The following is a 22,449-nucleotide window of genomic DNA, read 5'->3' on the forward strand; positions in this document are numbered from 1 at the left end:
GTTAACAGCTTCTGAACCAGAAAATGAAAATATCTGCAAAATACTGAAAAAAACATGCGTTGTTTTTCCTTCATTATGTGGCAGGAACATAAAGCCTGTATAGCTTTATGCCTCAGTAGAGAGAGTAAAACTTGTGATAACAAACTTAGGTAACGTGAGTTTTGAAGAGGATCCTTGCTGATTGAAATAATGCCTTCGCTCTAATTGCAAACAAATGTCTTGAATATCCATGAGCTCTAAAAATGAAAAATGTACAGATGTCAATGACGAGTGAAAGTGGTGAAGTGTTTGTAATTTGATAGCCTCTTCTGATGCCTAGAACTTTTTTGAGAAGTCAGAATTTTTCTGTTAAATAAATAAACATATATATGAAATATTTAGTGTGTTAAAACAAGTAAGCAGAGAATAAGAGTTAAACTACTTTGATTTTCAGAGTAAACATATCCACACAGGCATTAGCTAAACCAACTAGCTTGCCAGTCTTGCAGCCCTCCAGAAAGAGGCTACTTCTTCATATAGTATCATGAACGCCTTAGTAGCACTTTCAATAGTGAGTATAAGTATACATTATAAGTATACAAATAAGTATACATTATAGAAATCAACATCATTATTATTAATCATTAGCTAATGCAAAGATTCAGAACTAAATTCTCCTTACAAATTACAAATTGTTAATCCCAAGTTATTAGCATTGTAATCCACAGCAATGTGAGTTTATTGTGCATGTTTGCCTCTTTTTTTTTTTTCCAGTTTGGGGAGATGGGAGCAAGAGACTTTAATTCCTAGCTATGTTGAAACTCTCGTTCAGCTGAAAAAAATTCATACACACAAAGAACATAATAGCTGAGCAGTGAAAATACTCCACAAGGGCAAGACGATGTCTTTGTTTGTTTTCATTGTCTTCTGTTTCTTCAGCAGAGAGCCTGGCACAGAGTGGATGCTATATAATTACGTATTGAATAAATACTACACCGGAGTTAGAAATTCAGCTCTGGTAAGACAAAAAGAAAAGAGAACAATACTGTAGGCTGTGATCAGGACTTTTGCTGGGCACTTTATGTAAAGCATCACTTAATTCTCTCTAGCGTCCTATGAACAGGTATATCATCCCCATCACATAAATGGTAAAAACCTCAATCCTGAACATATCTAACAGGCCTTGAATTAATTAATGTGGTCTGAGACTATCCATTCTGGCACATTTGCCATCTCTTTAGTCCTTGAACACATCCCAGGTTTTGTCCATGCCTCTGGCCTCTCCTCTAGCTCTTGCTAACGTCTACTCATCCTTCAGGTCTCTGTGTACAAGTCATTTAAATGTGACTTCCTCGGGGAAATCTTTCCTATAGCCCTTCCTAGATTAGACTGGTCTCCCTCACTCCCTTTGTAGAGCTTAACCTTAGCCAAATAATTTCCTGTGCAGGTGTTTATGTACACCTCCTCTGAGAGACTAAACTTCTGCCATGAGGGAGCTTCATTTGTCTTGCTGATGGTTTTATCTCCAACACTAACTACGCTCTCCGGCATATATTTTCAAAAATATTTGATGAATAAATGAATGATGAGAAAACCCAGGCTTGCAGAAATTAATTAACTTATTCAAAGTCTCAAAACTCTAGTAAGTGATATGAGTGGATTTTAAGCCAGGGGCTATCAAACCCCCAAGGCTACAATTTAGAATAAGAAATAAGAAAATGGAACATTGGTTGTGTGTGTGTGTGTGCACACACACACACACACACACACACACACACATATATATATAAAACCCTCTGAGATTAATAAGCAAGTGAGATTGAATAAAAATAAGTATAATATCCTCCATCAAGTGAACAAAGAAAAAAACTAACGGGGTTCATAATGATCACTCCAACCCTTACAGAAATAACCCCATCACGGTTAATACCAGGCATTGCACTAAACATTGTATTGGGGTTCTTTTTATTTAAACTTCATAATGTCTCTGAGACAGGCATTATCATTATTTCTGTTTTAAAGATTTAAAACTTTCCCCACTAATCTATGTATATATAGATAGCTAAGCAAAATATAGCCAGTCAGATTCGAGAGCCCATATGAACTTGAGAACAAAATTTGCAAGACTTTTGGACTCAAACTTTGGAATTTTTGCTGTCGTCTTACTTATTTACTCGTTTTCTTACACCTACGACCTACAGATTTTGGGCGACTACAATTAAGGATGGCACACTGTCAACAAAGAGATTAGAATTTTAGGCTGATTTACTCCAACTCTGATATCCAGGATGGAGGAGATAATTGTCTCTGGGTCCCTTTCTCTGAAATAATTTTTCTATATACCTTAAAAGAACAGAAAGAAACTCACGGCCACCTTTCACAAAGGGAAAATAGCTTTCTGGAAAGAAATATACTCGGACTTGCACCAAATTTAGGGAACGAGCTGCCAGAATGTGAATTAGAAACCCAGTTTCTAGCTGTCGTGGGGGACACGGCTGCCCCCTTGTGTCTCGACGTTGTAATAAAACACGGGGGACGTTTGAGGCCGGTCGTCCTGCGCAGGGCTGAGCGCCAGAGCCCTTTGAAGCGCTTCTCAGCCGCTGGCAGGGAAACCGGGTCGCCTTTTGAGCCACCCCGCTCGCGACAGGAGCCTGGGAACCTTGCAGGTGGAGGCGCAGCTGTCCCTTCAGGCAGCTTTTGTGACCCTTGCTAATTAGAGAAGGCCCTCTGAAGAATCGCTAGAAGGCAAAGAAGGGTAGAACTTCTCAAGTATTTGCAACAAACAGAATTTAATTAAGCAGAATAAACATTCCTTCGACTTAAGAGCCAAGCTTCAGAGACTCAAGGCTGCTGCTGGAAGTTGTAGCTCTCGAGAGGCAAATACCTGAGAGGGACAAAGGATTCTTTTCTCAGAGTTGTAATAAGAAAGTGGAGGTAGAAGAATATGAAATAAAATGAGTTTAGAGCTGGGCTTGACTGTGTCCCACGCCTTCCTCGTTAAAGCAGATAACCCGAGGACTCCAGATCCTGTCCTACCGTCTCCCCACCTGTGACACTGAATCACTTTATGAAAAGCAGATTTCTGATGCTGTTTTGCCCTGATGAGCTTTCATATGCTATTTATTTGTGTGAATATGTAAATGATTCCTGTCTCCCCCACAGACTGTATGGGGGATCATGCTTGCCAGTCTAGAAATATTTGTCGAATAAATAATGCCTTTTTTGGGTGACTTCATAAGGTTGAAAAATATTCAGATAATAGTTCATTCCCCATTAGTTTATTTTTCTCTTCTATAATTATACTTGCCTTTCACAACTTAGTAAGATATAGGCTTTGTAGTCAACCTCAAGTTCAAATCCTATGGTCCTGCCTAATGTCTGTCTGACTCAGGGAAGTTTCTTAAATCTATCTGAGCTCCTTTCTTACGAATCATGAAATAAAATGTCCACCTCCTGTACTTGTTACAAGGACTTAATGAGAACCTAGATCTCCTCCACAGCCTGGCTCAGTGCCCAGCAGACCATGGCGACAATTAGACGTTACTTTTGTTTGGCATCCAACCCCTACACTCCCTCAAAGTTTCTTCGAATATACCTTAGAACACATTTTCAAAAATCTGCATGCAGGCAAATCCAATCAACTGCATAGACGCACGTGTCCCTACAATCTCTAGATTATTCTTCCTTGTCCAACAGAACTTTCACCAAATTTGTCAGCAAACAATCAAGTGAATTTATTTTCATTTCCCCACTCAGTAGAGAGGTGTAATACAATGATGAGAGGTGTTATTCCATACGTTAAGGATATTTTTGACTCTAAGTAAAGGAAAACCAAAAAATAAAAATGACTTTCACAGTGAGGAAAATGTATAATCTCATTTAAGAAGCCAAGAGACTAGAGGCACAATGAAGTCAGCGAAGATCCAGAATGTAGCCAACTTAGCAGGTGAAGAAAATAAGTCTAAGAATACTTTTGCAGAGCTCTAGAAAATGTGTCCTTTTACAACTGTGTAGATATCTGTGGATATATATGTATGACCTCATTTTAGTGGGGGTTTTTTTCTGATTAAAATGCCACATGGTTGTTTTAAGTAGAATTTTTTATTCAGTTTTTTTTTTTAACATAATTCCAATTTAAATGTGATCTGATTAATTCATAAACTTTGTAAAATGACCCTGGTGAAATAGAGCAGACATAAAGAACAGGACACACCTCAGTGTATGGAATCTTATTCATGGCTTCCATGAAAAGAATATTCCATTTTTTCAGTCACAGAGGTCCTATATCTGCTGAACACAGCCTTGACAGAATGTATCCCTTTCAAATCTAGTTGAACTAGGGCTCTGAGTAGTGTAGTCACCAGTTGTGGTGAAAACAGCCCAGTATCTGTAGAAGTTTGAATAATTTCTATTGTTTGATATACCTGTGAATGTAAGTACAGAAAAGACTGTTACACGGAAACTGCCATAAAAATTGAAGTCAGCCCATGTTAAGTGGAAGCAGACTGTGGTGGGCAGATATCTAAGGGTGGCCCACCCAAGACTATTGTCTTCTAGCTATTCAACCAAATAATACTAATGGAGGTATTGCTGTGAAGAGATTTTGCAGATGGAATTAAAGTTCTAGGTCAGCTGAACTTAAGATACAGAGATTATCCCTGTGGATCTGATCTATTCACGTGAGCCCTTTAAAAGGTAAGGAAGTCAGGGAGGATTGGAGTGTGAGAAGAAGTCAGCATGTCTTTGCTAATTTGAAGATGGAGGAATCATGAGAGGAGACAGCTGAGACAGGTTCCTGGCTAATAGCCCACAAGGTACCTGGTACCACAGTCCTACAACCAGAAGAAACTGAATTCAGCCAACAATCAGAATGAGCTTGGAAGAGGACTGCAAGGCCCAGGTGAGAGCCAGAGTCGGCTGTCATTTTTAGTGTGAGATCCTGAGTAGAGAATACGGCTAAGCCATGACAGACTCTCAGTTCTCAGAACTGTGAGATACTAAACCTGTGTTGTTTTAAGTCACTAAGTTAGTGGTAATTTGTTATGCAGCAAGAGATAATACACAGGCCTGCTCTCTGGGCACTGCTGTCTTTTTCATTCCCCAAATGGTTCTGCACACCAACGGAAGTTAACTGCTGTGATTGACAAAATGAATCTCGGTCAGATGAACCCTCTCTTTTCATTAAGTTCAGAAAATCCTTTTTTGAAAGCTATTTAAATCAAATAACTTGACAATGCATGCCAACAAAAATTCTGGACTTGGGCCCAACTCCAGGAAGCCTTTTCCTGAAAATTTTGGGCAACTTCATTTTGCAGAATCAACATAAGTGAAGAGAGAATGTTAAATCAATATTTGTAGAGTTCCTAGAATAGTGCTAGGATCCTCATATACGTAATGTCAATGAGTTATCATTTCGGCACGATAAAATGCTATTACTTTCCACATTTTATAGACTGAGACTCAGAGGTCCAGGACATTTCAGCGATTTCTTTGTTAGCAGAAATTCGAGTCCTTTTTGGGGGCCGGGGGAAGGAGGCTGCAAATTTCATATAATTTCCCTCTTCCATAAAGCAGAACAGAAGTGGGAGTGAGAAGAAAATGTGCCCGCACCTTGGGTTTCTCCTTCATCTTGGGGGTGACAGTAGGACCACGTGGGGCTCAGAACACGCCCGCATTGCCACTCTCGAGCACCTGAGTTAAATCTCAATTATCATCCATCATTCATCTCTTTGCCAATATTATGTGAGGCAGTCTTTCTCCACTGTTTTTCTTTTTTAAAAAATCTGAAACTCATATTGAACCACTTTGGCCCAAGGAGCGTATTCAAGGAATGAAGAAGGTTCTTAATGCAAATTTTGGAAGGAGCAAAATACCCAACATGTTAGTTGTATCGAGTTGTTAAAGTTTTTTTTTTTCTTTTTTATACATTGTCTTATCTTAATTTTAATTTATCTGTTTGCCTGTGATGTCAGTATTTCCTAGAGGTCATTTTACAGATGAGGAAATTTAGACTAACAATGAGTAAATGATTTGCTAATGGTTCGAACACCTGGGAACATTAGAACAGAAATTTAAAGCTAGTTCTAGTTCTTAGTAGCAAGCTTTTCTGCTCTGAAAACTGAAGAGCTAATTCTATTATTTTTAAATGAGCTTCTTATGGCCCAGTTGTTGAATATAGTAAGGTTTATAAAATTCATGTTGAGATAAGAAATGTTTTATCCTAACCCTGGTGTTCTCCTTTAATTTCTGTAATCATATTTATGATAAGCAGTCATAGGGTTGAGAGGATGGAAACAAGAGGTTGACCTCAAAAGTTCTTTATAACCATTTACTGTTCTTCAGTGTGGCCAAGGACAGAGATGTTCATAAGAGAAAGTGGTGACTTTGAATAGTGTAGCACAAGGCATCAAAAATATTCCCTCAGCACAAATGGATAGAGAAGATCGAAAGAATCAGAGGGAAAATATTTTTGTTTTGCAGTGCATTGAGTTCTAAAAATCTGCATACATGTTTTTGAGGAAACTGCCAGAACAAGCTTAGTTCCTAATTTCTTAAAAGCTAAGGACTGATTGAGTCCTTATCCATTTAGGATAAACATGCTTAGTCCTCTGTGTTCTGAACACCGCTGGACTCTGTAAAGACTGGTCTCTCCCTTCAAGGTACTTACCCAGGATAAAGGGAGCAGAGAAGTCCACAAACACACTCTAGTGATGCCAGCAGTCCAGCGTGTGGCGCTGTGCTATTTAAATTTTGAAAATTCTCCTACAACTGTAGAATGTCAGGGCAACTTTAAATTGTCATGCTACTAAGGGAGGGACTTTTCAGAGCAAGCCCTGTTTCAGATGAGGTCAGTGGGGAGTGGAAATTTAATTTAAAAGAACCTATGCTTTCCCAATTGGATTAGGTATTAAGCAAGGTGGAAAAATATGTAGACTGTCGTGCTTTCCAATTACAGGTCTCTGAGAATGAAATACTTTATCCGTCATCTTTATTGTATCAGTGAGTTCACTCCATCTGTCTTGTGAAAATCATCTTTGCTGGAGGTGGTGTGTTTCCCCCCTACTCACCCACCATTAAATCACCTAATTAATGGTAATATAAAAGAAAATTTTAAAGGATAAAAAATTGTCTTAGCTATGAAATAGTTATACTATAACTTAGCTTGATATGTTCACATCTTGAGAATTCAGAAAATAAAAAGCCAATCTTTCCCAACTGTTAAATATATACAAATAGTTATGATAAATTGTTGAATATAACACAATCAGACAAATCTACAACTTGTTAAAGCATCCTTTTATAAGAAGACTTTTTATCTGATTTGGAGGTACTCCAGACATCAGAATCTTAAGTGTAATAATTAGATAGAATCCATGTGGTATACATAATGGTAATTTGAAAGTATTTTTAAATTATAACTTCCTAAAATAGCAAATAATAAATAGTTGAATTCATACTCAAAATGAGAACTTCATAGTTTATGATTAAATTCACTTAGGTATAAACAAATATATTGTTATCTATGCAGTTAAATTTTCAGATGAATTTCAAATATCTCCTTACCATGTAACCAGTAAAGAGTACTTAGCCAAATGGACAAGGGAAGAAAGCCTTTTCTGTCCTCTCCTGGGGCATCGATCACAATATTATTTAACAACAGGATCTCAGTGGCTCAACAGTTAAAAGATATATATCTCATTCATATTTCATGCTCATGTCTGGTAAGCAGGGGTGCTTTGCTCATCAATGTCCCTCAAGAAGTCCCACTGACGGAGAAGCCACCATGTCACACATGATTGTCATGCCAGAAAGAGAAGAGAGCTCTCGCATGTCTGGCATCAGCCCCAAAGCGATGTGTTTCTAGAAGGTCTCTTATTACAATTCCAGCCAGGGGTACAGAGAGAGGGTATTCTCACACCACCAGGCAATTCTGGGACACCAGCTGGTATCTTACATGCACCTCAATTCTGACATTGTCTACAAGAGTCACATCAGATCCCACTGGTTAAGGGCTCCACAAGACCGTCCTCCATTTCAGATGCCAATCTCAAGTCTAGGTGGTATCCTGTACTTCTAGCCAACCAGCTCTAAATCAGAGGTTCCCACAACTCCTTTCTTTAGCTTGATAAATTTACTGCAATGGTGTACAGAACTCAGGAAACTCATTTGCTCACTTGATTACTGGTTTATTTTAAAAGGATATGACCCAGGGACATCCAGGTGGAAGAGATGTGTAGGGCAAGGCATGGGGAAAGGGTGCTGAACTGCCCCCTCAAGGCACGCTGCTCACCCCACATCTCCACCTGTCCACCAACCCAGAAGCCTTTGGAACTCCATCCTTTTTGGCTTTCCGTGGAGGCTTTGTTACATAGGTATGATTGATTAGATTACTGGTTATTGGTTACTCGACTCAACCTCCAGCCCTATCCCTTCTCCGAGGTCAGGGGGGCGGAACTGGAAATTCCAACCCTCTAATCACATGGATGGTTCTCCTGGAAACAGGTAAGACATCCTTAGGTGGGGTCCAAAAGTCACTTCATTAACATAACAAGAGACACCTTTATTTGTCTCATCACTTAGGAAATTTCAATGGTTTTTGGAGCTCTGTGCCAGAAATGGGGATGAAAAACATAAAAATATATTATATATCTTTCTTATTATAAATCCCAATATCACAGTGTCACTTCAGCTTTCCATTCATTGGATACTTTGTCATATGGTCACAGCCAACCGTTAGGGACCCATGAAATGCAATCTCCCCAGATGTTCAGAAGTAGGGAAAACTTGATGATAAATAGCACTGAGGACTATACCACATGTAAAATTCTGTTCCCCATGCCTTGTCCAATTCAGCTGTTCCCTTTTGCTGTATCTCATGGGCTACTGCCGCTTGTTCTTGTAAGTATTCAGGGTGCTTGCTGGTCTCTGCTTATGGATTTGTACACAGCTCACTTTCAGTATGGTCTCCAGCAATTGTACTGTTTAAGAAGTGCTGATTTATCTGCCACTTATTCTTGCCGGAGGAATGGATGCTCACCTTATGGGTAGTGATGTGTGTCTCCATCTTTCTTTTCTCTGATCTGAGTGCACAGTGTTTGTGTTCTCTTTGTGTAGCTCTGCCCACAATCTGCCTGTGCTGCCTATCAAAGAAATATCAGTCTACTCCCTTTGTCAGGAAGAATAAGAATAACAGAAAGAACAGTCATTGGATAAACCATGGATACCACGATATTTCTGTTGGTAGAAACCCAAGGTTTTCAATTCAAGCAGCACACAAACACTGCCACCTATGCCCTCCCTAGCAACAGGGGTAGGTGTGAGAGATGATGAAATGCATCGATGTCTAAAAGAATGTGATATTGTAGATACCATGAAAGGGTCCCCAAGGAACTATTTCTTTCACAAGGCCTTTTCATTCGTTGCCCATGATATTTTTGTACCATGATTATTTTTGGATTCCTGAAGAAGTATTTCTAAATGTTTAATAATAGTTCTGAACCTGAGGAGAAGGTGTACACTAGAACAGAACGATTTATGGGAAGAAGAGATGTCAGCCAATGGAGTGGACAAATATTATTGAGAAAATACATCTGATTTGCATGTCACTGCAATCATTTCTAGAACATTCGCCAGAGTTCTGACAACTTTCAAAGAAATACTGAAAAGCTTTCTTATGAAGTAAAAATATAAGGATTCATGATGTACTTCAAAAAAATAATTTCTTTAGCAATTTCCTATGCATACATGGATCTCTCCTCGAAGCACTTTACATGGACTGTGGTATTTCTAATGTACTCATCTAAGCGTTACTAGGGAAAACTTTCTTTTAAATTAATGAATAAAAGGCTCCTGGGTTCCTACTGACATTTATTTCCAGCATGGTGGCCTTTATTCTCCTCGGCTGTCATTTACAATTGCAGGATTCTCATGCCTTTGAGGGTAAGCTCTGATGATATTAGATAGAGTAAATTCAATTTATAATGTTAGAGTAGGAGGCATAACTCATATCTGCTTCATAGGCTCATTGCATTATTTCAGACCTGCACTCTTCTGGGTTCAACTGCTTTGATGAATACCATTTAACCCTGGCATAGCCACACCGATGATACAGTGATTCTTTGTGTAATGGATTTCTGCTTACCAAATTCTCGATTATTGATATTATGCTAATAGCTAATGTGTAATGAGCAAATATGATGTGCGAAGAAGAGAGTTAAGATAACAACATAACATGCATTATCTTATTAATTTTTATAACAGCCCTGTGATGTCAATGGTTTCCCTGCAGCCCCATTCCAGGGGAGAATAATGAGACAGATTTGTAGGTTAAACAATCCATCTGAAGCTATACAACTTTTACGTGGCAGATCAGCGTTTCAATCCAGTTCTTTTACTTAACTCCAGAGCTCAGGGACGTAAGCATTTCACTATATGATTCTATATACTACCTGGCAGAATACCAGCAACTGTATGGACATGAGGGCATTTGTGAGATCCACACGTCAGCCTCCACCTCCGGAAACCCAGTCATACAAGATAAGCATCAGCAGCCGATCACGTGGTTTATGGGTGATCCCTAAAACCTCAACCTCAATCTCTTCACCTTTAAAATGAAGCCATTGAACTGAATTATCTACAAAAATTGCTTAAACACTCAAATTTCCTGATTCCGTGACTAATAGACTATGTGCTGCCATCTTCTAATTATGAGAACCGGCACAGTTTTCTCTCTAAGGCAGTTTGAGCATCTATAAAATGGAGGTAATGCTAGCATCTGTCCATTCACATGAAATAATGCATGTAAAGCATTTAACACAATGCTTGAAACACAGAAAGTGCTCATATATGTTAGCTTGTTATCATCATCATGATTATCACCACCATCATCAACATATGGTTATTATAAAAATCACTACTTTATTAGTATCAATATTAGCAATAGCAAATACTCATTGTACATTTACAACTGACCTTGACATTCAACGAACCGTGACACTACCTGAGAAAACTGAAAGGATCGTCAGGAAACACGTCTACGGTAGTCATTCCTGTGATAATGTAGCCCTACAGATTGCCATCGAAGCACCCTTGTCTACAGGAAAAGCAAGCCCATCGCTCTACCCCTTGGAAGACATCTGTACAAATGCCTTGATGTCCTCTGGTAGTTTTCAGAATGACAATTAAATTCATGAAGGAAGCTAATTATTGCCGTTTATTCGTGGGATTTGGTGCATGCCAAATCCCCATGCGGTTTTGGGCAGCAGCCCCTCTACAAGCGCAAGCTCATACATCAGTGGTGGCAGCACATCCTGGTACAGCCTTTCTGGAAAGCAACGTGACTGTGCATAGAAAGAGCCTTAAAACGACTTAAGCCCATCGGTTTTGTGATTCTCTTACTGCGATTAGTCATAAAGAAAAAGCCACAGGTGCAGTCACATCTGTATGCACTAGAATATTAATTTAGATCATTATTCCTATGTAATCAAAATGCTGAAATCCTCTTAATATCCAATAATATGGTCAATTCAATAGCTCTTTATTTTGCAGCCATTAAAAACTATGACATGGAAAATGTTCGGGGTATTTTGTAAAATTAAAAAAATAATACGATATAATACTATATCTTGTATTATCCCAATTTTATGTGTAGAGTATATTAATATATGCTTAGATAAATGACTAAAATGGTCTTACAACAGTAGAATTATGGGAAATTTTTACATACTTTATTTTTTTCCTACTGACATTATATTTTCACAAGGTAATCATTTCTTAGTAATCTGACAAATTTCATTAGAAAATATAATATAGAAGCCGTAGGACTTATAGAAGGTTACAGTATCATCTCAAAGAATAGATGAGTGAGTCCTTTCTCACTTTCCTTAAACCTGGGAACTCTACTGCTTCTTGGGTCTTTCCTGTTAGAATAGAGAGAGACTAACAAACAAATATATACTGGGATGCTCAGGCCTTATTGGACTTGGTGGCTTGAAAATATCATGATTTAAAAATGATACCAGGGGAAAAGAATTTGTACTGCTACATGATGTGGTGATCATCATAATAAAGAGTCAGTGGGAGAATTATTTCAGAGCACAGACATATGGAGGCTCCTAGACACATGTTGCTGACAGTTTGCAAATCTGTGCTCCTGTCTTCTGGGCACATAAGACTTCTCTTGTCATTTCGAGTGAACATATCAACCAACAGGATGAGTTCTAACCAACAGAATGAGAGTAGAAACGATGTCTACCACTTCAAGACCTGACCCATTATCACCTCCCACACACGATTCTAATGCCCCTTTTCTCCTGAATGAGACAATCGTGGAAACTTTAGAAGCCACACTTTGAAGATCGCCAGATTAGCTTCTGTTCTTTAATGACTGAGAACAATCAACTGGTCTGTATACTCACCCAAGTCTGTTAGATGAGCAAGAAATATACCATATTCTCTTTAATTTATTACAACTCAGCGGCCTGTTTGTTACAGCAGCAAGAGATAACTTACCTAATACAGCTACATTGTACGCTTAGCTATACAAATGGCATGGCCAAATTTATCCTTGTTGAACAGGTGGAAATATCACTTTTGTGCATAAACCACTCATTCTGTGAAAGGGATGAGGAAAAAGTTAGAGACTAAATCATTTGTAGCATTTTTAAAATCACCGAAGTCCTATAGAATCTGGTTAATTTCTCTCATGGAAAGGTAGTAAAATTCTTTGGTTTTCATAAGAACTCTTTAGAATAAACAAAAGATCACACTCTCTGGATTGTTATTTTTGTTATCTTTTGTCTTGTTTTGACTTTTCTTCTTCTATTTGGATGTAGGCCCCATGAGGGCAAAACCTTGACTTGTTTATTGCTAATGCCCCAGTTCCTAGAAAAGTTCCTAGAACAATAAGCATACAATATATTTTGGTTGAAGATGTAAATTAATGTAAGGAATGTGAGATAGATGAAGACAAAGTCACCTGGTGAGACTTACCACCGTAAAACTTGACCAGGGGCTTTCAGTCGTTAGAGAAAGGATTTTCACCTAATACAGACACATGATAAAATATAAAACAAACACATATAAGACATATGTGTTTCTAAATTTTATTTCACATTATAAGATATATTTATCAAATGCCTCTAGAGACCAAAGGCAGCTGACAAATTTGCTGGGTGCAGAAGTCCATTCATTTTTCATCTTTGTCTCTTGCTAGAGTCACTTTAACTCTGAGACAGGTTTCCATCTCCGACCTTGCACCTGATGGCAGAGAGCCATCTGTTTGCTCTCTTCTTACTATCCCAAGCAGATGGCTTCAAGTCAAATAGCCCATAAATCACAATTTCCATGTGCAAGAGGGTCCAACTACGAAGTGCTCATTTGCTCTAAAATTGGTTCAGTTGCTGCCAGCTAGATAGAATTATTTAGCCAAGTCTTTGAAGTCATTAGCTATATACATGCCATCTTCTTTCCTTTTTGGAGTTGTAGCTGTTGATTATATTTATTTATGTATTAGTCAGGCTTCTCCAGAAAAACAGAACCAATAGGTGTGTGTATGTACAGAAAGAGATTTGTTTTAAGTAATTGACTCACGCTATTGTGGAGGCCAACCCAGTCCAAAATCTGATGGAGGAGGCAGAAAAGTTGGAGACTCGAGAAGGAATTGCAGTTCAAATTCAAAGGCAGTCTTTTGGAGAAGTCCTCTTGCTTAATGGAGATCAGTCTTTTGTTCTATTCAAGTCTTCAACTGATTAGATTAGGCCCACCCACATTATGGAGAGAAATCTGCTTTACTCAAAGTCCACTGATTTAAAGGCAAATCTTATCCAAAAACAATCTCACAGAAACATCCAGAATAATGTTTGATCAAACACTTGGGCATCATAGCCCAGACAACTTGACACATAAAATTAACGATCACAGTTTGCTTGCTTTTTACTCATTCGTTTTTGCTCGTCATCTCTGTCCTCCAATTCTCTTAGGCCTCGGGGTCATTATTTCCACAGGGCTCATATAATCCAAAACTTGTGGTGACTTGGAAAGTCCCAACCCCACATTGCAGCTCTCCCAGTGGCTAGTTGAATAACAGGGTACTTTACCCCAGTACTTTGCCAATTCTGCCTCTGTGAAAGGAGATACCTAAGTCATAGGTTTATTATAACAACTAAATGGGAAAAATATACACTGACAAGCTCTCTAAACACAAGTTCACATTGAAACTATGATTTTAAATTGTGTTTATGTTTCAGAGGTCTTGCCTTTCACACCAATGAATGAGAAAATAGAAAATTCTTCATGTGAAGCACACTGCAGTTGTAACTGGCTCATTAGAATAAAGAAAGATCAAATTAATAAATCAATTTTATTCATGAACGGACACTGATGTTAATTTAAGGTTAAGAGCTTTAAAGACCACAACAAATGATTGCTGAATATCAGGGAACAGTGTCAGATTTAAAGTATGGAGGATATTCATCCCTAAAATCAAGGAAGTTAGCACATCCCTGATTCTCCCCCAGTGAATCCTGGGGGAATGCTGGGTATTTTGGGGGTACTATGACAAATGATCCAAGGGAGCTCAGGTAAGAAGGGACTGTTTATGAGAAGCCACTCAAAAGGGCTGGGCAGAGCTTATCACTTCCTCACTTGCAAGGTATAATTAACATCCCACATGTGATTTGATGCTGGATTATCACGTGATCATCAGGCTCCACTGCTCCGGGATTCTTTACAACTCAGATTCCTAGCCAGAGCATTGTTGTGACTGCAAAGAGTGAAGGACGATTTGCCCTCACTTCAGTCTAAGACCCACTTGTTTACTCCTCATTTTATTCAGATCCCTTCTCATTTCTTAAATTTCAGTTCCTTTTATAGAAAATGCCAAATTTGCTTTCAGAGGGGCAGCTTTGCCCTATGGTCCCACCAGGTCAATAGTCCAACATCAGTGGAATTCCCAAGGTCAATATCAATGAGTCTTAAATAAATCCACCCATGGGACAAAGGTGGCAAGTCACTATATACAGGCTTGTTTCTTTTCAGACCATCCTCTTCAGAAATTCAACAAAATTATGAGGTCCTTGCTTTATGAAAAGCAATGTAATTTCCTCTCACCTCTTTGACACATGTGTTCACATGTGTTCTTATGTGCAGCTGGGTGTTTTTGAATGTGTCGACCAGCTTTGACAACTATATGCAAAGATGTTTACATAGGCTATTCTTTATTCCTTCTGTGAGAACTGGAACAAAACTTTATCGTGTGTTTTTATTATCTTTGTAATACCGGATGGATGGTTGGCTTTCTTGGTGCAGCTTTGTACAGTAGACAGTTCTGTTTAAAAATGTGCAAAAAAAATAGTTTTCGGAACACTTCGTTCATATTGCTTCTCTACCACTTTCTCTAGGAATGCCCCAGTGGTGTTGTTAATGAAGAAACCTTCAAAGAGATTTACTCACAGTTCTTTCCACAGGGAGGTAAGTAAGAATGTGGACTGGTTAATGTACTATTAGAATTATGCTTTGGAATATCACTTGATTAACTCATATAATTCTAAGTTATTAAAAACCATAGAATTTTTAAAGAAAAATTGTGTTTACTATACATTTGACTATCTGCCAACATATTGGCAGGCATTAATATCAAGGCACCTAGCACAAATAGAAATCTTTAAGTTATTTTTTCATTATCTCAAATGAAAGTTATTACATGCTACAAATTAGATACAATTTCACACTAAAAATTTACCTTAATTTGAAAAATAACATTTCAGCGTTAGAGAACATCTACTTAAAGATAATCCTTCACAAAGGATTCTGGTTACAAAATCTGAAGGGATTTGAAGAAAAATCACTTTTGTATTCTTAAAAATTCTTTGATTATTTATGTTAATTGAATGCATAAATCTAAAAGTGCCAGGCATAAATGAAGGAAATGAGGTATTTTAAAGAATGATGACTTGCAATTTAAAAAATTAATATCATGAGTACAAATCGTATTTTGTAGTTTTGCTGGAAAAGGGAAAATAATCTAAGGAAGAACGTCATCTCCAATGGCAGGCAAATTCATGCTATGGCCATCCTCACACTTCTATGAAGTCACTTATTTAAGTTGATGATCTGAAAACAACAGGTTTTTCTTATCACAAGCAGTAACAACGATGGCTCCATAAATCACAGTGTCTCGTCATTTCCTCCAGGGAAAATGCTTTGTCTCATCTACAGAACCTCCTGCAATTTGTATTGTGTCAGGCTCTTAGTTTTCTCTTTTGCTTAGTGAGATGGTTTACAAGCACAACGTGTCTGGTGTTCTGGACGTTGGAGTAACTAAATTGAGCAGAAACTTCTTGTTTGTGAGGAGTAAAGTCTGCCTACTATAAAGCAAGCTGAGAGAAAATGGTTTATCGGTGCCCTTGCCTGTATCATGACGGCAATACTTTTCAACTCCACATACGGTGGAAGCTTTAGCATGGAAACTCGTAGTTTCCTAAGCATTTTTAAAACTCATTAATAAATGCAGTTTCCTGGGCTACTCCAGCTCATATTGTAAGAATTTTGCACTTACTTTATCACACTAGGCACCTGATAAACAGCTTTTGAAGGAATGAATGAATGAGCTTCAGTTAAAAGATTCTAAGTCAGCAAATGTTCAAGGCACTTGAGGCAGTTAGATGAGTTCAATGGACCTAAAGATTTCTTTTTTATTTTTTAAAATAATTTCACCATTGAATATCAAGGACAATATTTGTAAGAATTTTCAGGGTGATTTATAAAGGGCTTATTGAACAGAAACTACTTCTTCATGGATATGAACCTGCCTTACCATAGTAGCCGTGCCATGGATTATATATTCAAATGCATTAAGCTAATCCTGTACCTTGTGCTTGAATTCAAGTACGAGTAGGGAGAGGTTTGTGGTGTGAAGAGAGAAATCAACCAGATGACTTCAGTCCCCAGATCTGACGCATGATAATCAAATACTCTGAAATGTGTGTATATCGATGACTTTTGCAGTGAAGGAGTTAATTGGTATCATCACTGTGGTCTGGAAATGACTGTGTTAGAGACACAGGACTAAATCTAGAGTCCTGAGTTTGTGGATAGACTATGCCATGACCAAGTCATGTGACTTGAATGGTTTGTGACTCGAATGGTTTCTCCCTCCGGGCCTCAGGTTGTTCCTCTGTAAAATGTGGAACGACATTTTTACGACATGTAAGAAATGCGGAGTGAAGGAATCCTCAGCTTGCTTTTCACTCTAACGTTCTTTACTTCTAAGAGTTGGTGTTGGAGTAAGAGTTGCAGTGTCCTGATTTCATTGCCAACTCTCTCATTAACTTCGGTGACCTTAGCTAAGCCACTAAGAGTACTCACACTTATTTTCCACCTTGTTAAACTCAGAACACTAGCTAAGTGATACCCGAGATCCCTTCCTATCCTAAGAACTCATAAATGTCGTCCCCCCAACTGTAACACTTCAATTCAACCTTACAAGTAGAATTATAAGAAACAGAGGCAATCTCAGCCTGTCAAACTCAGTAACTTTTTTTGTTTTTTGTAAGGAAATGTGAGCAAGGAAGGCCATCAGGTCACATGGGGAGAATAGAGATCATTGTTATATCTTTTGAGTCCTGAACTCTACTGAAATCTAGAATCCAGGACACCAGTTATTCATCCTTTTGGCAAATATTTACTGAGTATCTAAGAACACCGTCAGATTAAACCAGATCATAAAAGCTTTTGTGCACAGTATTCCTTTTCTTCGTGCATCCACATCTGTGCCCAGGCAGACCCTCCTAGTGCCTTAGTTACTTCCCTTGCTCAGTCAAAGATAGTAGCATCACTCTCCTTCTTTAAAAACTTTCACTGTCTCCAAATGCCTGTCAGAAGAAATCCAAACTCCATCAGAAACCTCAATGCCTTTCATGACACAATTTTACTAGTCTATTGAGCATGAAGTTGCATCAGATTAGAACTCTAGTCACCTAAACATACAATAGGAAGTTCACAAAAAAACAGGAAACTTTCAGGTGAAAACATATTACATCTGTGGTTGAAATAAGAGTGGCTCGTTTATAAAAGCATAATAATTGCTATTATTGATTGAGCATTTATGTGCCTAGGACTATTCTAAGCATTTTGCATACAGAATCTCATTTAGTCTTTTCATGATGACTCTATGAAGTATATACTGTTATCATGTTGTAGCTGAGGCAACTGACTCACTGAGAGGTGAAACAATTTTCCCAAGGTCATGCGGTTAATATTTGGTAGCACTAAGTTTCAAGTTCAGACAGTCTGAATTCTCTATACTATCACCAACCATTCCCTGCACAGTCTATCTAGGCTGGGGAACTGGCTTTGCTTCCAGGATAACTGCCAAGTTACATTTAGAGGAACAAGAAATCCTCTGTACCACATTAGGGCAAACCTTGAGAGTGTACGTCCCACGTGTCAAGCTTTAAAGCTAGACCAACTTCATTTGAGAAGAGTGGTAATTATTTTATGCCCATATTATCTTGTTTTTTTTTTTAATTTTAAAAAATTCTCAACATTGTTTGGTTTGAGCCATTATTCATGGTGAATTCTGTATGCTAAGGTAAAGGTGTCCACCCTGATTCTATAAATAGGGTAACAAGAGATCTGCCTAATGAGGCTCATTATAAAATATGCAAAATCTCTACTTTTTTTCCTCCTTGAAAATAACTTTAACATACCACTCGTCAGGTCATGTCTCCATAGTGCACTAAATAGTTCAAGAACTCTGTGTTAAGAGCAAAGTAACTTAGTAAATAAAAACAGGCTGCAATTTCTTGATAATTCTATACTGCAACTTCCCAACAATTGCACTAAGTTGATTGCAATTCAACTCCTGGTCTCATAGTCAAGGATTTCTTCCTGCAACCCATCAATACTTGATGGACATCCACTCTAGATATAATAGCTTTGCATATCATTTAGATCTGTTTAGTTTATTGAGAACAGTGTTAATAATTCTTATGTTTAAAAATAAGTGGTTCCTCATATCACATTTAAAGGTAAGAGGTGAAAGAAAACACCACCATCATTTCGAGAATCTACATCACGAAATATATGGCCTTCAATAACGTTAACCATTGGAGTAAAGAATTCAGGAAAAATAATCCATAAATAGGCTATGGGCACTTGAGAGCTGGAAGGGAAGTTTGTTTGATCTCTGACCTCTCTTATTTGGGGAAGACAATTCTCTACTTCTGCTACTATGACTTAGTTTTTTGACAACCTTTAAAGAGCAATTTATAAATTAAAAGGCGAATAGAAGTTTTGTTAAAATCCCAATAAAAATAAAGGTTAAAAGTTATAAAATAGAAATGGATTTTAAACAGAAGACAAAGGCTAGAGCCAATAAGCTAAAAGGTTACAATTTTTTTAATATAAAAAAGGTTAAGATAAAAAGCTAAAACCCATGAGATGAAACATTTAAAATAATCAAGTAGATTTGATCAAGGGTCAAGCACAAAAGCACTAAAAAATGAAAACGGTGCACTAAAAGAAAACAAAAAGAGTCTGTACTTTTTAAATGAAAAGGCAGAAACCTCAGAGATTAGGGAGACAAAGAAGAAGAGGAGGGGAAAATTAGAGGAAAAAAGCCTATAAGAAGCAAACTAAGAGGAAGTGTTAGATTTCAGAGCACTGCAGTGTTATTAGATATCATCATGAGTCACTGGGAACAGAGAGCCATCCAGAGCCATCCACCTTATGCACAGCCTTGATTCCCACCTAGGACCCAGGCAGAGCGGGGCTCTCCGCTGCTTGCCACCGGGGACCTTCAATACAATCCTCTTCCAGTGTGGCCACGGAAACCTCCCAAGTCACTGCTGTCTCCGATTCATCTGGCAGCTTCACTGGCTGTGGCCTTGCCTGGTGTTTCAGTCAAAAAGACCTGAGTTATGTCCCACTCTACTCCTTGTTGACTGTGTGACTTTGGGCAAGTTTCTCAACCTCTCTGAGTCCGAATCTCTTATCTACGTTGTGAAAATGATGACTAACACTAGTAATAGCAATTCGTCTGTGTCTCATTAGTAGTATTTGTATCATATTACTTCTGCAAATAGTCCCTTCCAAGCACTAAGCAATTTCCAGATGTGTCTTCACTTAATCCTCCCACCTGTTGATGGTGCTGCCACTCATCCCAGGGGCAGCAGCACCACCCAAGACTCCCATGAGGTCAGCTCATTTCCAGCCGGAAACTTAGAGAAGGTCCTCACTAGTGGCCTTGATGTAGGTAGCTCACTCCTACGAGTCTCAAATTGCAATTTTCTACTGAAAGAAAGTGGGCAGCTGGGAGGAAAGCACAAATTAAAGGAAATAGCGTAAATTTTCCTGAATAGAAGGAGGCTTGGACATACTATACGCTTCCTATGCAAGATTCTGAAATGCTGATTTAATGATCTTCCCTTTTCAACATTTCAGACTCTACAACGTATGCACATTTTCTGTTCAACGCGTTTGATACGGACCACAATGGAGCTGTGAGTTTTGAGGTGAGTCTCGGACTATTTTTTAATGTGATTTGCCTTTACACACTGAAAGGAATTTAGTCTCTTGTTAGTTGAAAAATTTGAGTTTGATGATTTACATTTTTTTTGGTTATGCTTTTTGAGCTTTTTATCCTTTTTTATTATCGTGGTAAGGACACTCAACATAAGACCTAGCTTCTTAACAGATTTTTAGTGCACAACACATTATCATCAACTAGAGGTGCAGTGTTGCACAGTAGGTCCCTAGAGCCTGGTCCTCTTGCTTGACTGAAATTTTACATCCTTTGGTTAGTAATTCCTCCCAGCCCCTGGCAACCACCATTCCACTCTGAGTCTATGAATCTGACTATTTTAGATACTTCATATAAATGGAATCATGCAATATTTGTCTTTCTATGATGGCTTATTTCACTCATCTGTTCCTAGAGGGAAAGCTTTCAGTCTTTCATCATTGAGCATGATGTTAGCTGTGGGCTTTTTTATATATATGTGGCCTTTATTGTGTTGAGGTGCTTCTACTCCAGGTTTACCGAGAGTTTTTATCATGAACTAGTGTTAACTTCATCAAAGACTTTTTCTACATCTATTGGGATGATCAGGTGGTTTTTATCCTTTATTCCGTTAATGCAGTATGTCACATATATTGACTTTCATATATTGTAACATCTTTCCATCCCAGAGATGAATCCCACTTGGCCATGATGTGTGATCCTTTTAACGTGCTGCTGGATTTGGTTTGCTAGTACTTTGTTGAGGATTTTTGCATCTATATCAGGAATATTGGCTTGTAGTCTTCTTTTATTATGATGCCTTTAGCTTTAGTACCAGGAGAATGCTGACCTCATAAATGAGTTGAGAAGTATTCCTTACTCACCAATTTTTTGGAAAAGTTTGAAAAGGATTGGTGTTAGTTCTTTAAATGTTTGGCAGAAATCACCAGTGAAGCCATCTGGTCCTGGGCTTTTCTTTGTTGAGAGATTTTTGGTTATTGATTCAATCTCCTAGATATAGAGCTCCCCGCCCACCGCCCCCGCCATGATTCAGTCTTGGTAAGTTGTATGTTTCTAGACAGTTACCTGTTTACCTAGGTTATTTTTTATAATAATCTCTTTTGATTCTTTTATTTCTATGGCATCAGTTGTAACATCTCCTCTTTCATATCTGATTCATTTATTTATTTATTCATTCATTCATTTATTTGAGTCTCCTCTCTTTTTCTTTTTCTTTTTTTTGTCTAGCTAATGGTTTGTCAACAACTCTTAGTTTAATCGATTTTTTTCTATTGTTTTTCTATTCTCTGTTTCATTTATTTCTGCTTTCATTTTTATTTTCCTTCTTCTGCTATTTTTAAGCTTAGTTTTTTTGTTTATTACCTCCTTGAAGTCTAAATTGACATTGTTTGAGATATTCTTTTTTAATGTTGGTGCTAATTGCAATAAACTTCCCTCTTAGTACTGCTTGATAATGTTTAAGCAGGAGGAAAAAGCTCAAGAATAGTTCCTTGCCCTCATTGTGTTGTCATAAAGCTACACTTAACTTTCCAAAGAAGTACAAATTACAACACACATTAGTTTGCTTTCTAGTACTATATATCTGTTTGCATGAGAAAAGTACATTTTCCCAATTACATGACAACAATCCCAGAAGGCAAACAATCTAACTAACATTTACTGGCATTGACTACAGACCAATAACTATGGTAGGCTTTGGAAATACAAATCGGATAAAGTCAAAACCTTGACATTGAAGGCCCAGTAAGTAGGGGAAACATGAAAGAAATTAAATATAACAAAACGGTGTATTCACCAGCCTGACAATTTTATAAGGAAATTCCTTTTCAAATTATGTACTTTAAATGATTTGTATTTAATTTTGTTCATGAAATGTTATATATAAGCATCAATAGAATGAACTAGATTCTGGATATTCACATAACTAAATATATATAATAAATTATTAT

At 37.8% G+C, this 22,449-nt stretch overlaps 1 protein-coding gene across 6 annotated transcripts in view; it reads left to right on the plus strand.

Annotated features, from left to right (window-relative positions):
- Positions 1-22,449, plus strand: part of KCNIP4 (potassium voltage-gated channel interacting protein 4) — a 950,399-nt gene that overhangs the window by 915,904 nt on the left and 12,046 nt on the right. For 5 of the 6 annotated variants that reach the window (XM_006918962.2, XM_006918966.1, XM_006918965.1 and 2 more), the window contains 2 exons: positions 15,378-15,447; positions 20,422-20,492. In XM_006918962.2, coding sequence (XP_006919024.1) covers positions 15,378-15,447; positions 20,422-20,492 — 141 coding nt within the window. Of the gene's footprint in view, positions 1-3,479; positions 3,489-9,645; positions 9,658-15,377; positions 15,448-20,421; positions 20,493-22,449 lie in introns of all 6 variants that reach the window. The other variant, XM_006918967.1, reaches the window with a different exon arrangement.

The sequence above is a fragment of the Pteropus alecto genome, unplaced genomic scaffold (genome assembly GCF_000325575.1).
Source record: "Pteropus alecto unplaced genomic scaffold, ASM32557v1 scaffold5, whole genome shotgun sequence".
Classification (NCBI taxonomy): Eukaryota; Metazoa; Chordata; class Mammalia; order Chiroptera; family Pteropodidae; genus Pteropus; species Pteropus alecto.